We start from the raw sequence: 16,676 nt of genomic DNA, 5'->3' as shown, positions 1-16,676 counted from the left end.
CAGGCTGTCACCTCATCCATCCCACCCAAAACTTCCTGTTTTCACCTGTTCTGAACTCAAAGAACACCAGCATACTGGAATATTCATAATTTGTTATACCAGGGTGTGTTTCTTACAGCCCTCTTTTTTTCTGTTCCTTATCAACAGTTTCTGAAGAACAATGCAGAGCCTAAGGTGCTGGGATCAGTTCTGGATAAAGGAATTCCTTTTCCTTACAGCTCCAGGTTTTTCAAGATGAACTCATTTGAAGGTCAGATGCTATCTGCCAGCTTTTGCTGCAGTTCTTAATTCTTGTTGGGTTTGTGCTCTCAGTTTGCAGTAGCACTGAGTGTGCTGAGACATGGCAGAATTACTCCAAACTCTGACAATCTCCCAGTACCCCTGGAAAACAAATCAGTATGAAATCTGGGAGGTTTTTAGTAAGAAATTTTTGTGATTTTATATTCTGGATGAATAGGGGAAAGTTAGGTATGCTATATTTTAACAGTAAGTGAAAAATTACTGATTTTGTGCAAGAACAGGTGATGGTTATGAAATGGAATAGGCTGTGGAAGCCAACAGTGTCTGAAGTACCAAGTAAGACCTGTCAGAAATGGTTCATATCTGGAGCAGGTCCTGCTCTGGGGCAGTGCAATGGATGAATTCCTTCTTGTCCCCCCCAGACTCCATTTTCAGTGACAGTTTGCAATCCAAGGTGAAGTCAGTCACCTTACTTAAAATCCCCCCAAAGCCACTGCTTCAAAAGCTGTCCATAAATGCAGAAATAAAGCAGCCCTCAGGGCTGGGGTTGAGCTGAGTTTCCCTGTGCTCCAGTAAGAGCCTTTCTGAGGCAATTTCCCTCTCTCAGAATCCTTTGTGTCCCCAATGAAGTGAGTTTAACACGCTGGTTCACATTCCCTCAACTTCAGCAAGTGAAAACAGCACATTACCAAACATTGCTGTCTGTCTCATTATCCCCCACATCTGTCACCACACTCTATTTTATTATTTTGTTTATCTGCAGCTCTTCTGAGCCCAGCTGAAGTGCAATAGCTGGGAGTTTGGCAAGGTCTGGAGTCACCTTGTCTACGCAAATGCTGCCTCCTGAAATGAAAGCAGAAGCTTTTGACAGCAATTAGCTTTGAAAGAAAAAAGAGAACTGGGGAATTAAGATTTCCAGCTGCTGGGAACACCAGGGTCTTAACTGCTATGGAAATTAAACAGAGATAATCATTATTGAGATGGGCAAGATTGCAGGAGTCAGAGGCACACGAGTGAAACTGCACAAGGCTGAGATGTTTACAATAACTGAAATTAAATTCTACATCATCCACAGCAGAATTCTCCTCTGCAAGTAAAACTGAATTGATAAGGTTATAGAACACATGGAGGACTGATCAAGTAGAAGGAGCTGCAGCAACCCAGCAAAAAGAAGCTTTTCTTCAAGAAGCAGAGTCCTAAAAATTCCTGAAGTTTCCAGGATGATTCCAGGATGAGCCACTTACCTCACTGGTAGAGACTTGCAGCTGATAAAGTAAACCAAACCTCATTCCTTTCCTAAAGGACTGGGTTTAACAGCAGCTCAAATAGCAAAGGCTGGGACAAACACACACCAATAAACTACTGAGGGCCAGGGACAGGAATTTACAGCCAATTTAAGAGGGAACTCCAACACATTCAGAAGATGCCTCAGAAAAAACAACTTCCCCATTCTCTGAGGCAGGGAAACTGGAAACACTGAGCTCACAGATTAGCAAATGCTCACCTCTTCAGATTTACCCAGTTTTTAAATAAGAAAAGTAAACCTCACCTAAAAGCACTGAGAGAGCTGATCTCAGTCCAGGAAGATTTCCATAAAACAAATCCTCTCTACCCCTTAATTTTAGATTATCAAGGGAACATTGCAATACTGAAGACTTTTTATGTTTTATGAAGGTTTACTTTTCTACAATTTATCTTTGTTTTCCTGTGTATTACTTCCTCCCCAGCCCTTCAGTGTGTATTCTCACTGGCTGACCTTTCATTACTAACAATCACTAGTGAACATCACATGCATCCCCCCTTTTCCAGACTAAATAACAGTGAGTGCATGAACAGACAAATGTTTAACTTGCACAGAACACTTACACTTCTCCCATGGGAGCATATGTTGAACCAGTTACAGTAAATTCATTCAGAGAGCAGCTGTCTCCTTCTACTCTGTCCAGGATAAACATCTGCAATTAGAGAGTTAGAAGTGTTACTACCTTTGAACAATAATTAAAGCAAGAGATTAAAACAGGCCTTAGGCAAGCAGGTACAAGAGGCAAGTTCAGTCTGAATAAACAAACCAGGCAAGACCTGGTTCTGTGCACTTGGATCCCACATGTGTTTGAACAGCTCCATGCACTGAAGCACAAAGTACAGGGAACAGCCCCTCTGCCTACAGAGCTCTGAAAAACAGAGCTGAAAACCACAGCCCTGAGTACACTGCAGCTGGGAAAACCATTTACACAGCACCTGACAATCCTCACTTAGGAGATCCAAGCTCCTCCTAAGCTTCACACCTGTGAAATAATTCTCATTAACACAAATAATGAATTCATGCTCTGCTTTGAAATAGTCAAACACAGCTCACTGGACACTGTCAGCTTGGACATTGACAATTTCCACCAAAATCAAAATAAAAGCATCTACAAATAGGAAAAGCTAGAGGTGAGGTTTTAGCAAGAGCCAGACTATGGCCAGTTTCTCTTAATTCCCTTAAAGCCTTAAATGAAAGTGTTTTCTGTCCTGGTTTCCAGTTCCAAGTCACTTTACCACATGGACACTGGAGTTCAAACCAATCAGCCCACTCCAGTGCTCTTCTAGCACTGGTGAAATGATATTTTCAAATTCAGACACCAATCTGAAGGATGCAGTTGTACCTCTAAGAGATCTGCAACTCAGTCCTTCCTTTGTTTCCTTTCTAGGAGAGCTGCAGGCAGAATCTCATCTGAGAGGATGGAGATAAAAACCACAGTGCCTGAGCTCTCTCACACTCACGGCTCCTTGGAGTAGCACTGGAGAAGATCATTTCTCACTAATTGATGGTGTATCCTAATAGAACTTCTGATCCACTGGTTAGCACCGGCCATTTTGTCACATCACATCACATTTTAGCCATGTCCTCCTCTCCCCTCATTGTGTGCCCTCTGTTTTAGACAAGCATCCTCACAAAATACAGCCCAATAAAATAAACTCATTGTCACAGGTATTAGAATTTTGCTACATTTTTGAAAACTTCAATTTATGTTCTTTTGCTGCCCTCAGAGATTAACAAGGAACCAAGTTGTGCTGGACAAGATCTGAAACATTTAGCCCTCTAAATAAGGAGCAGAGCATTTTGAGCTTTTAAATAAACACAACTTAAATGATGAGTTAACCAGGGAAGCCTCCTGCTTTTGGCATCTGCAGGATGAAAAAATCCCTGCAAAGACTAGGGCAGTTATGCAACTCTACTGCAAGTAACCTCCTCTGGAATACTGATGAGCAGCTGCTTTGTGTCTCTTAGGTATAAATACTACGATACTTAAGGAAGTAGAACAAGTCAGCCACCAATTAGGAAGAAAAAGCCATCAATCACATGAGAACAAAGTGCTTAGGGCCTACAAACTTTCACCACTGGTGTGCAGAGCCCAACATGCACACATTTGGAATTCTAAGCCAATGTAATGAGGCTCTGGACATTGCATGCTGGAGCTGCTGTGCCACTGAACATCTAAAGTTATTAAACAGAAGAATTCAGTGTTTTCTCCATTAATCCCCACGCAGAAGGGCAAACTGGCAACTGAACATGCCTTATGTTATGTGACCAGCAGTGAAAGTCCCAAATTAGCCAACTAGACAGAGTACTGGGGGAAGGGAGGAGAGGCACAGAACTCATGCCTACCTAAAAATACAGCAGCATTGAAGATGACCCTGGCAGTGCTGGTGACAGGGTCAACTGCACCTCAAGCTGCCAGATTGGTCAGTGCTGCACACTGAAAACACTGCAGTGATCCCCATCAGACCAGCCAAGCCCCTGAAGGTAAGGTAACCAAATAAAGGTGGAACCACTCAGCAGTGAAAGCACCTTTGACTACCAGAGATACTGCAGTAAATGTCCTTTCCTCACAGTAAGTTTCTTTCTCCACCATTGTTGTCTTTCTCAATTGAAGAGGCAAGTGTTTGACACTTACACATAGCCTGTTCTACAGTGTAACTTTCTAAAAAAAGGCATAAATCACACCAAAGAATTACCAGTAACCTGAAAGGCTCACGGGCAAGTCAATGAAAAGCTGCTTACAAACAACCCTCTCCTCCATGAGTGTGGGCACAGCTATTTTTGGCCATGACTAAATAAGGAAAGAGACAAAAGCCTTCAAGACTACACAGCGGAAAACTGAATTCAAAGTGGAGGCTTATCTTAGGAAAATAGAGCAGGATTTTGGTGATACGAGAACCAAAAGGGGCAGGATCAGGAGAATGTGAGCAGTGCTGCCTCCTGGGGTGGCTGAGGGGAGCAGCAGCAGCCGTGGCACACGTACCCTGCACACGGACATCTGGTTGGTGGTCAGCGTGCCCGTCTTGTCGGAGCAGATGACCGAGGTGCAGCCCAGGGTCTCCACGGAGGGCAGGCTCCTGACGATGGCGTTCTTCTTGGCCATCCTGCGCGTCCCCAGCGCCAGGCAGGTGGTGATGACGGCAGGGAGGCCCTCGGGGATGGCGGCCACGGCCAGGGCCACGGCGATCTTGAAGTAGTAGATGGCGCCGCGGATCCAGGAGCCGCCGTGCACGGGGTCGTTGAAGTGGCCGATGTTGATGATCCACACGGCGATGCAGATCAGGGAGATCACCTTGGACAGCTGCTCCCCAAACTCGTCCAGCTTCTGCTGCAGGGGGGTTCTCTCCTGCTCCGTCGCCACCATCTCGTCGCGGATTTTCCCGATTTCGGTGTTCACCCCCGTGGCAATAACCACCCCCATGGCCTTCCCAGCAGCAATGTTTGTACCCTGAGGTAAAGAAGAGCAGGGAAAACTTGGAGTCCATTTACAAACAGGTTCTGTGGGGTGAGTTTCTTACGTTTGGTTTTAATTTAACAAAAAAAAAAAAAAAAAAACAACAACAAAACCCCAAACCAAACCAAAAAACCACCACAAAAACCCCTCGAACCAAACCACCTCATACAAGTTCAGACTGTGCTTCAGCCAGGATATGGAAAAGGATAAAGAGGAAGAGGATGACACTGCCTGTGTCTGTGAGGGAACACTCCAGGGTGGAATTTCTGCTCCCAGAACAGGCTCAAAACGAGTCAGTATTGATCTCTCACAAGCACCACAGGCAAACCCAGCTGCTGAGCAAGCAGTATGTGTTTCAACTGGAATACTGAATGCGCTTTACCTCTCTTTTTTTAAATTAGGGCTCTATTTTGTTAGAAAATATTACTCTATGAGTAATAAATGTGTTCTCTGGGGCTCCCTGTGTGAACATATTTAACATGGAAAGGAACAGTAAAATTAAGCTGCCTGCCAGCAAAAAGTTATTCTCTTATCTGAAAGACATTAAATCCTTCCTTCAAATAAATTGAACAAACTATTTCACTCCTGTACAGAAAGCCAGTTTTCAACTTCATCTACACACCACCACAATTTGTGTGGGCTCTTATCACACTGAAGAACTATTACATTAGAAAATTACTGCAGAAAAACTAAAAGTGCGTGTGCTGCACCCTCCAAGACTTCCTTGTGAAGGACAAAAATAATTTTCCTCATATAGACTGGTTTCATCCAGCATCTTCCCCCGAGGACAGCTTTCATTAAAAGTTAATTTAGTTCAGTGTGTATGGAGACACACATAGAGATATGTACAGAGAACATAGCAAAGTCATGCAGTTTTGGGGGGAAGACCTGAAGTGTTGCACATTTTTTATCAGCTTCAGTATTATTTTATAAATGTTTTGAAAACCTCAAAGTAAATGACTTACAGAAAAGAGCATGTTCTTCTTGTCCTGGTTTACAGCACGAGGATCAGGCACAGGGTCCGTGTGCTTAATAACAGACACAGATTCACCTAAAATAAAGATGACAGTCTTAAGAACAGATTTTCTATCTGGAGTCCTGAGGGAATCAAAAAGTTATGATCTTCAGCTCTGAAATTTTTAGGATGTCAAAATTCTTTCCTCAAATGATGTTAATTTAATTGTTTAAGTGAAACAGGAAACATTTCAGTTGGCCAAGAAAAAAGAATGTCTGGCTTTCAGCAAAAACTCTGTATCAGTTTCTACAAGTTCACACAGGTAGAGAAAGGTTCCTTTTCTTCAAAAGCAGGTGCTCACTGCTACACCAGATTTCACAAGGTGGTGCTCTCAGCTTCAGCACTGAGTCACAGAACTTTGTGTAGGCTCAAGAGAGCCAAAGCCTCCTTCCTTTAAAAGGATTTTGTTGAGCAGCATCTCAGACCTCAGTCCTGTTTCATCCAACAGGAGACTTGAGCATCAACTCGGCTGAAAACAGCAAAGGCTTCCATTAAAACAAGAATTCTGTTCCTTAAATAAAGGCAAGTAAGAGTCCCTTTTTACAGAATTCTGATGGGCTATTTCTACTCATTCCAGCAGCTTTACAGGCATGAGTGCATCCATTTTCCTATGCTAAACATAAGTCTTGTGCTGTACAGGATCTGTGGTGAAAACTCTGGAGCCTGTTTCAAGACAGATTCAAGGATGAAAAATAGGCTTCCCATGAATACTTCACTGTTTTAAAATTCAAAGCTAGTTAACAATAATTTATGCTACCAAAACAGGCAGACAGATCTCCATGTTCCAGCTGAAAGAAAACTGTTGTAGCATGCTTGGTTGATTCCCAGCTTCTTTCCTATATTCAGAAGTGCTGCTACTTTGTTTTGTTTTCAACAAATCTGAAAAGGACTCTAAAAATAGTTCCTGCATTTGAGGGCTGGTACCAGAAAACACATGAATGTGTGTGCACAGAATTTGAGCAAATAAGGCTCGAGTGCACTGAGTCTTTAGTGGCAGCAGCTTAAAAGCTGCCAGCATTGCAAAAATTGTTCTCTGTTGTTGCAGAAGACATTTAGTAAGATTTACATACTTTCAGATTGGAGTGGTGACACGATGTTCAAACCTAGAAGACTCCGTGAACTAGATGAGAAATACCTTTTTTTTTTTTTTTTTAATTTTAATTTTCCACAAACTGCTGGTGTCTGTTGGGGAAAGGGGAAGGCCAAAGAAGCATTACAAGACTCAGTAAGAATGTTTATCCCACTAAAGGGAAAACAAAGCCAATGATGAAGCAACACATTCAGTCACTCTAGAAGTTACCAGATGAGAAATTTACTGCACTTGAATGCAGAGAACTTCAATAGCTGCAGGCTTGTTTCTAATGGATCACTGCAAATAAATGGTGAAAAGGCACTTTCAATTATGCACATAATTACATGAAAGTCACAAAAACTGTACCTGTGAGAATTGACTGGTCTACCCTTAGAGTTGTAGATTTGATAGAAGTAATTCTTATATCAGCAGGAACCTTGTCTCCAACTACAAAGCAATGACAAGACAAAGTCAGAGTTGTGCTGTTTGAGACATTTCTAACCAAGTGTCCCATCTCTCCATCAGCCAGGAAAATGACTTTCCAGTAACTGCACAGGTGACTGAGATCACCAGCAGCTTATTGCAATATTCCCAATTTCTGAGTATCCAATACACCTTGGCAATTTAGACTTGCCCCTACCTAACCTCCAAGAAAGAAGCTGTAAATCACTGGATTGTTTTTCTAACCACGTGGCCACTTGAAAGAAAAGGGAAAACATTCTCAAGTGCAAGATACCAATTTCAGAAGACATATTTATAAACAATCAAAACCCGTAGCTAAGGTGAACCAAGTTCCCTTCTCAGAACAACTGGTCCTGCAGAATCTTTTAGTTGTTTTCTCTATGCCCAAAGTGAGTCCTCTGCTCTCCAAAAATCACATTATCCACATCTATTTATTTAGAAAACTAAAAGAAGTTGTATTTTCCTTTTCTTTGGCACCAATTGTGAGAATAACGTGCTTCTGCAAATATGCTCTTGTAATGTTACACTTTGAGTGCTGCCAGATGTTCCAGAGTTGGAAGTTAACCTCAGATCACACAGTAGCTTTATTTTCCAGTAATGCTACTCTATTCAATAACCACAATCCATATCCCAGTTACAATTTTCACAGATCTCTGTTGTGTTTATCTTGTCATGCACATTTCTACTTTGCAAAAGAGAATACTGAAAGGGAAAAAAAAATAAACAACCCATAAACAACAAAACATCCACTAACAAGTGCTTGAGACGCCAAGGCAGCAGATGACAGAAGTTAACACCACACTCCTAAAAATGGCAGTGACAAATCCAGTTGTCAGTTGAGCTCCAGCATCCCCAACATCTCAAATTATCTTCTCCCTTCCTACTTCCTCTTACTCAGCTTTTCCAAGTTTTTAAGAAAAAAACTAAAGCTCTACCATTTTGTGCCTACTGCAAATAAATGGCTTCATGCAAATGAACTTGTTAAAGTATATTAATGAGGCACATTTCTGATTCACATGGAGGGGTTCTACATTCTGCATGTCAATATTGCTAATTAACACATGATTGAACGCTCCTAATGTAATTTAACACTGCAAGCATTCAAGTGTCAGCTATATTATTAGAAAATAATGCAAAGAAATCAAGAAGGGTGAATAACTAACTAAAGACAGCTGATCTTTTCAGTAGGTGGAATCTGTGTCCCTGCAGTGAAATTAAAATAAGCTGCAATTCCTGCAGGAACTGCTTATGCAATCAGCAGCAATAATGCACATTAAGAAATGATATCATGAAAAGCTCTACAGTGGTGTCACAGCCTTGGCTCATCCAACCCCTCACACCCTGGAGTGCAAAACTCTGGAACAAAACCCCGAAGAGGAGAATGAAGTGCTCCTTCAAACCTCAGGAAAACTTGTCCCATGTGACTTCCTGTAAATTCAGAGTAACTCCAACCACTAAAACCAGCAAAAGTTTGTATAGTTTAGCCTGTAGGGTTAGATGTGTGTTTCTGTGAGCGTGTGTACATGAAGGGACGAAAATCCAGCCACAAATGTGTCATTATACCATGTGAATACTAATTTAAGCCACAATGCCCTTGAGCAGCAGGAGAAAATAGCCTCAGACAAATGGTGACCTAGGCCAAAAAAGGCAAAACTATTCAATGGCTCTCCTGGTGTCCTGGGCAGGGTTATTTGCAGACACAGCAGCAGCTGCTCTGCAGATTGGGCTGGACAGGCCAAGCCCCCAGAGCCCTGAGAGCTGCGGCCACCACGGGCAGCACCGGGGGAGATGCACAACACAAAAAAGGAGCTGCTAACAAAACAATCCTAGAGCTTTCAAGCAAATGGACAGAACATAGGGGAAAGCTCACAAGTGATTTTCTAACCTACTTCTGAGCTGCTCCAAGTGGTACAAACTCAATATTCACAAGACTTAAAATACTTGGAAAGACCCCTCTAACAGACTGTTGATATTCAACATCAGTATTTCCATGAAAATGCTACTCTTGTTACCAATTGCCTGAATCTCCAGAACTGAAGTGCTAAATTTATTATGACAGTGCAGCTTTATAAATTTATCTCAACGATTTGAGATAAGACACATGATTCACTCACCCTCTCTGACTGGGAAGGTTTTGTAGTAAAATATTCAAGGCATTTCCAATAGGCAGGAAAGCTCTGTGTCAGGGTCAATTCCAGAGCCTTTTTAAACAGTTCTTTGCAAAATAACAACTATGAGACTAAGTCATTTATGGTCTTGAATACACTTTCAAGAGCACAGCTGAAATGGAATATAAATAGGAAGCCATCCTATGACAGAGAGGGACCACAGGAAATTTTCAGGGAGCAGTGCACCACAGATCTCATCTACAAAGAGAAGGCTTTTTAAACATATACTTTAAAACAGGGGAAAAAATGGGAGCTTGCTGCTGGTTTTGGGGAGGCTTTTTAAAATTCATATCATTCAGTCCACAGAACCAATGGAAGCAATGCCCAAGGTTTGAAAGAAATGAGGAAGTGATTATGTGTTTGTGTTGCTCAGCACAGAACTGCTACAGTAAATGATATAATTCCACAGTCTGCCACCTAAAAGAAAAGGTCAGTTGCACAAATATTTTCATCCATTATTTCAACCCAAGTTTTTAATCCTAAATAGTCCCTTGATTTCCACCACAGCTCTGAAGAAATAAAATAAGCTGCTTTCAAAACTGCCCAGGTACGTGTTGTGAAACGTAATGCAGGAAATAGAAAACTACTGATTAAAGCAGCCCCAGCAGCCCCAGCACCGACTGCTGTCTGGAGGAGGGAGAAGGGTTGGGTTTGAACCATCACAGCTTTACCACAGAATCCTTTTATCCATGCACAGAATTTTAGAATTTTAATACAGAGCTTCAGCACACAATAAATGAGTTTGTGTAAAAACAACCTGGTCGTGACAGGGGGTAAAAAAATAAATATAAATAAATATCCATTTTATTTAACTGTGCATGAGTCAACACTGAAACAGACAATTTACAATTTCTACTCCTCGGTAGAAAAACTGGAGCAGTACTTTGTTGCAACATGAATTTAAAATTTATGTCAGCTGCTTTTTCACTGTAAACAGGGCACATTTAGCACTTTCAAACACTGGGTTCCTCAGCCACCTAACCAGGAACGGTCCCTTCCAAAATTGCCCAATTGCACCCAACACACTCCAGCCTTTCCTCTCAGGTTCAAAGCCCTTCTCTTCCTGCTCCCAGGGCTCTGGCAGTGCTGTGGGTCAAGTTATGAACAATCACTGACAGATATTGGATTTTCACACAGTCCAACCCTGCAGCTTCTCCACTGACTTGTCCCAAATTGACTTCAAGTACAGAATGTATTATTAAGCAACCTGAGTCCCAATTTTGTCCTTGGCACTGACCAAGTCCTACAGTGGAATGATCAACTCATTACCTGGGTGTTTCATTTGAGCACTGATATCCCTTTCAATGCTTTACCAGTTTCCAGCAGAGCAATAAAATTAAATATTTCATTTCAGAATTCTGTCAGACAACGGTTTGAGACACTCCCTGGGAGACCTCTACAGCTGAAATACAATATTCATTTTGGCAGTCTGTGCTTTAAGCAGCCCAGGAAGATGGGCAGAAGCGATGGGACACATTCTATGAACAGTGAAGGTGGAGGGAAAATAACCATTAAAGCTGAGTGGCTTTCAGTCCCTTGCATTTTCAGTTACTTCAGGGCACTAACAAAGAACCTCAGACTACAAGAGGACCATACTCATCCTTCAGGTCTCAAATTATTAGACCATATCCCAGTACACTCCACTGAGATCCATATTCCAGATTTCCTAATCAGAACTGCTGGTGGCAGTGGGCTCAGGAAGCAACATGAACTGTACCCCAAAAGCCTCTATGCTACAGAACTGTCCTCAGAACAAAACTGAGGTTTGAGAGGTGCACTTTGAACACCAATATCAGCTCTGTTAACTCTGACCCCTCACACCCCTGGAGACCTGCTCACGTTTACAGGCAGGGACATTACAAAAAGCTTTGCCTCTTTTGATGTTAATGTGTTCCAAGAACAATTCCTCTTCTTAGCTAAGAAAGTGATCTGTCTGCAGCAAGTCCCTCTTGGTGATCACAGCAAATCAAAGTAATTCTTCCTGTAGATCCCAGGAGCTGCTCATCCACAGCATGTACCTGACACTTTATTTGTGTTTATCATTAACCAAAGCCAGCGTCACCTGCATCTGCTATCAGCACGCTGGGGCTTGGAACTGGACTTTATTGTAATCAAGATTATCAGTACAGCTCCTATTATTCCACAGGTGAACAGTTTTCTTTGAACACAAACAGTTCCTGAAATTGAGTAAAAGCATCCCCAAAAGAACTGCAAATTTTAAGAATTAAAGTGAATAGATTTAAAATAACAGATAAGGGATGCTACACACTTCAATCACCAGAGCTGAGGATTTTCTGAGTGTTGAAGTGAGTATTGCTGGGGACAGTAATATTTAAAGCTCACACCTGAACCGAATGGTTTGCTTTTATTTAGAGTTTTTATTTAAATAAAAGCAAACCATTCTATTCAGTGCTTTTATTTAGAGCTGCTCCAGCAGAACTGGTTTTTGTATTAAACTTCCTTAACACAAACTCAGCTTAGCTCCTCTTCCCCCTTCTACACAGACAATCTCATCTTCCCCTTGTGCTTGATCTCCTGAGACCACCAGCAACAGAAGTTTTCCTCCATAGTAACAGCTTTTGAGTATTTAACACTTCCTGAACAGGCCATAATAAAATGGTACCAAAAATCAGAAGCTCTACAAAACAGGAACATAACAGAGTCCAGCTACACTTTCATACAAGGCCAAGAACGTCAAAGTGTCAAAATCAGAAGAGAGATTATGAATCAAATTTCAAGTCTGAGTTTCCACTCCAAACCAGGAAGGTAAAATTTATTTTCCATTGAGACAGATTACCCCAGCAAAGGTCCAAGAGCTGTAACCATAGCAGTAAACAGCACTTGCTTTCACTAACAAGGTGACAGAACAATACATTTAAATTCATTCTTTGCATTAGACAATGAAACAGCCTCTATCACCCACCTTCTGCATTCTGGGCAGACAGAAAATATCCCCAGAGCTTCCTGTGCAGTGTATGCAAGGTGTGAGCATCCTGACCCAGCAACTGCTCAAGGCAGAGGTCAAGATAAATTTAAACAACACCTATATATTGTCTTCTTATAAAAGAAAGCCAAAAGGACAGAAACAGCTTTGCTTTCTGGGAGCAGAGTATTTCCAGGTCAGAACTGAGGGCTGAGAGAAATGAAGATACTGTGTAAAACAGAACATACGACCCAAATTTTCCTTAAACTTGTTTCTTTTCATTCTCTAAAACCAGACTTGTCATTCTCTCTGAAGAGGGCACCAGAACATTAGATAAGGTGTGCTGATGGACAGCAACCCTGCTTCTAAGCCTGCACTCATTTCTAAACCACATTTGTCTAGTTTTAGCTTTTAATTAGTGGATCTATTTATACCACTGCCTACTAGATGGAAAACTCTTGTGATCAGCCTACAAAAATATCTGATAGCAGAAAGAACAGACCAGTAAGTTAAGCTTCAACTTAAGCCAGGTCAGGTAGAGAACAACAACTTCTGCACACCAAAGCTGAAGCTCTGTTTCCCAGTTATGCTGCATTTGGGGAACAGAAGAACCAAAAGTCAGAATTCTGGAAGCGCAGCAAAGTTTCAAGTGCAAGTTTTCTTTAGCCTTAAAAAAAAACCAAAACAAAAAACCACAAAAAAAGAGCTTCCTTTGCCAGGGTAATACAGTAGAAACTGAACATTATCTTGATGTCCAAACTTTTTGTTCAGTACTATTTGTCCTTATAACAAAACCCACTCAGTATCAGCTCTGTCAGAGTACAGAATATCAGGTATGTTCTTCATTTTCAAGCAACTAAACCAGAATTACTTTTGCTGTTTTTACCAAACAGTTTGGTAACTCTGAAGGAAAATGCTAGAACAAGAATTGGGGTAAAAATTGGAAATGTGTTTTGCAATATTTCCACTGAGTGTTAAAAGTGACACAAGTTGAGGCCATGCCCTGAGCTGAACCTCACACAAGTGCAGCCTCCAGTGAAGTATGGACTGGAGTTCGGACTGTGTCTGGTTATCCCTGAGCTGCCTCTGGTGTGCTGGCCAAAATGTGCACTGAAGCTCACAGATTTATGCACTTCTGGTACATGTATTTATTAACCACTGATCTTGCTTTCCTCTCTTTTCTGGTTCAAAAGCAGAACTTCAGGAAAAAAAGCAAAAGATATGCTTTAAAAGCCAGAGCCCACAGTCTGCACCTGGTGAGGAAACACCCACAACATTTGCAGTAAATTCTCAGCAGTTTGCTTCAGGACAGCCCCCAGCAGGTCTCTGTTCTGGCCTTAAGCCTTCCTCCATCCTTTTCCTTACCTTTTCCAATCTCAATGCTTTCCCAGAAAAAGTAAACCTGCATCTCTAGCACTGAGTCTGAATATCAATCCCAGCTGTTAGAAAAGCAACACAGGCACAAGGACCCAGATGTTTGGGAATAAGACCTGCAAGGTTCATGTTTTTAGCTGTACCACCAGGGACAACCTGGAGCTCTTCACAACCACATGGGAGTGACAAAATTCTCATCAAGAATCTTCCTTCCTGACCTTCTTCATCCCAAATTCATCTTTATTATAAAGCACCAAGAATCCTGAAGTGCTCTGTAGTTGGAATAAAAAGCCTCAAAGTAGTTCTTGCCTACTCTGTGCCAGGTACAAAACTAAGTTTTCTGGAATATACACTAATTTAATAAGAACAGCTTCTGGCAATTCTGTGTGTATTTTTAACATGTTGAGTACTTACAGATACAGTAACAGATGACAAGAACCATCCTTCAGAAATTCAGGAAAAACAGGAACTACTGTGGCTGAGTTTAGTCATTTACTGACTGCAACTACTGAACTTTCATTTATTAAATTACAGAAACTCAGAGACACTGTATCTGCTCCAGAAATTTTAGACAGGAAAATCCAGTGGAAAGTGAACAAAGGTCATTTCTGCTCCCAAATGTGCTTCTATTAAAAGAATACATGATTTCCAACCAGTTTATCCCAATTATTCAGGCTAACTTCATACAAAACTCGTAAGAAGTAGGGCCACGCTATTCTAAATTTCTCTTTAAAATGTCACTTTAACCCAGCAAACAAAAAACCTGAACTAAATCAAAGTGTATCTAATCTATTAAGATAGCCCCTGGTTACAGATTTAGAGTGTACCCTGCAATTAACTCCAGCTCCTACAACAACATGATAATCCATTTAAAGGCAGGCAAACTGAAAAGCCATGTGAGGACAGCATCTGCATGTCTGTCACTTCATCAATTCTAGGAAAGACTCTGTAGCTTAGTAACCATCACACACCACAGCTCTGAGAACCGTGCTCACCACGGCTCTGCAAGCAAATTCAAGGCATCCTTCCCAAATCTGCCACCCCAGCATCCCTAAAGGCTCCTGTGCATTGGTCAGTGCCTTCTCCACCATCTCTGCTGAAGTGAACGTGGAGGAAAGTTCTTCTAACAATATGCAGTTAAGAATCAATATCTGCATGTATCAATAGCGACCTAACAACTCCAACAACTGAGTTATCCCTGTGTCAGACCCACACACAGCTATTTCAAATTAGCAAAGCTGTTACAGCATTAAATAAAACTATTTTGCAAGGGATGACTTGTAGGAATTTGCTCAGTGTACGTTATCAGCACAGGGGAGAAGGCAATTACCTGGCTGTTTATGGCCCAGGGTGAAGGAGATTTGCCTGGACACACAAATGTCACTGGCACTTGGTCAGGAATTCCAGAGGCAGATATGGACCCCAGCATGAAGGGCTCTGCCACTTCCCTACATGGGCATCTCTGTGCAAAGCCCGTGTCAAAGGCCATCACAGCCCTCCTGCACTTGAGGCACAGGCATGCACAGAGTCTCTCTCACCTCCAGGTCTTGACACCAACACTGGGACATGATGCATTTAGTGGCTCTCCTCTGCTTGCTCTGTGGCTTTTCTCAGTTTGGTTACAACTAAAACTCATCATTGTGTAGCTACAAGAATTTATTGTTTCAGTGTCAGAAGTTGTGCTACACTGAAGCACTGATTTCTCCATTAAGCATCCACATGACTTATAATTAACTGCAGCTTCAAGTGAAGGTTATTTAAGTGTATTGTTTGATCCACAAATTTAAGTGAGTATTTTACCCAGAAAAGCTTCTACAATCCATCAATGAGCCAGACCACCTATCTTAAAGGACAGTCATAAAACCTGGATATTTTTTGGGTTTCCACATACTGAACATACTGGCTTAAGCTTGTCCTTATCTTTAAAAAAAATAATTCTACAGATGCTGGGCTATCAGTCACTGTTCTACAAGCAGATTTTAATATTGCAATAGTAACCCTATGATAAAGAGGACACCATGCTAGTTAAAGGCAGCCTGGTGCTACAGGCACATTGGTTATTCCCAGTTCGTTTTTCTCCCTCACACACAGGCCTTTTAAACACAGTAATTGATTTTATTGGTACTGACAATATACAGCAGGTAAGTAAAAGCCCACACATCCCCCAGGTGTTCTCATACAGAATAAAGGCAAAGCTAAATTTGAAGATGAATACACAATCTGTACCTCTTCTGAAATGGCAGTGAATCAAGGAGAAAGTGTTCTGTGCTCTGTATACATGGCAGAGCATCAAAATGCAGCATTTCTCCTCAGTGATACCCCAAACCAGTGCAAAACACACAGTCATCAACTCCAATTCTACCAACTCTGCTTTAAAGTACCAAAACCCACAAATTGAGTGTATTCCCACGATGAAAACTCCTTGCAAACCCACCATTCCACTGCTGCCATTTAAAGACAGGATAAGGATTTGGCCCAGCCATCCACTGCAGAGCGTGGAATTGATACAGCTCTGTTTGCCTCACAAGGACACATCAGGCACAGCAGAAAGAGCCCCCCTTGCAGAGCAGGCACTGACAGGGCATCACAGAGCACCCTCACTTCACTATCACCACTTTGGATGTGGAGCTGTAGCTGAATCACCCTGGGCACAAAACAGGGGCTT

The 16,676-nt window shown here is 41.8% G+C and overlaps 1 protein-coding gene across 2 annotated transcripts in view; it reads right to left on the bottom strand.

Annotated features, from left to right (window-relative positions):
- Nucleotides 1-16,676, bottom strand: part of ATP2A2 (ATPase sarcoplasmic/endoplasmic reticulum Ca2+ transporting 2) — a 43,512-nt gene that overhangs the window by 13,502 nt on the left and 13,334 nt on the right. For both annotated transcript variants that reach the window (XR_010784704.1, XM_066562193.1), the window contains exons 6-9: nucleotides 7,451-7,531; nucleotides 5,963-6,048; nucleotides 4,527-4,991; nucleotides 2,107-2,195 (exon numbers count right to left, since the gene is read on the bottom strand). Coding sequence is in view for 1 of the 2 variants with exons in the window: in XM_066562193.1 (XP_066418290.1) it covers nucleotides 2,107-2,195; nucleotides 4,527-4,991; nucleotides 5,963-6,048; nucleotides 7,451-7,531 (721 nt within the window). In the remaining variant the exon portion in view is untranslated. The remainder of the gene's footprint in view (nucleotides 1-2,106; nucleotides 2,196-4,526; nucleotides 4,992-5,962; nucleotides 6,049-7,450; nucleotides 7,532-16,676) is intronic.

Source organism: Molothrus aeneus, chromosome 18, assembly GCF_037042795.1.
Source record: "Molothrus aeneus isolate 106 chromosome 18, BPBGC_Maene_1.0, whole genome shotgun sequence".
Classification (NCBI taxonomy): Eukaryota; Metazoa; Chordata; class Aves; order Passeriformes; family Icteridae; genus Molothrus; species Molothrus aeneus.
Note: the sequence above shows the minus strand (reverse complement) of the source record. Positions and strands in the feature narration are given on the sequence as shown.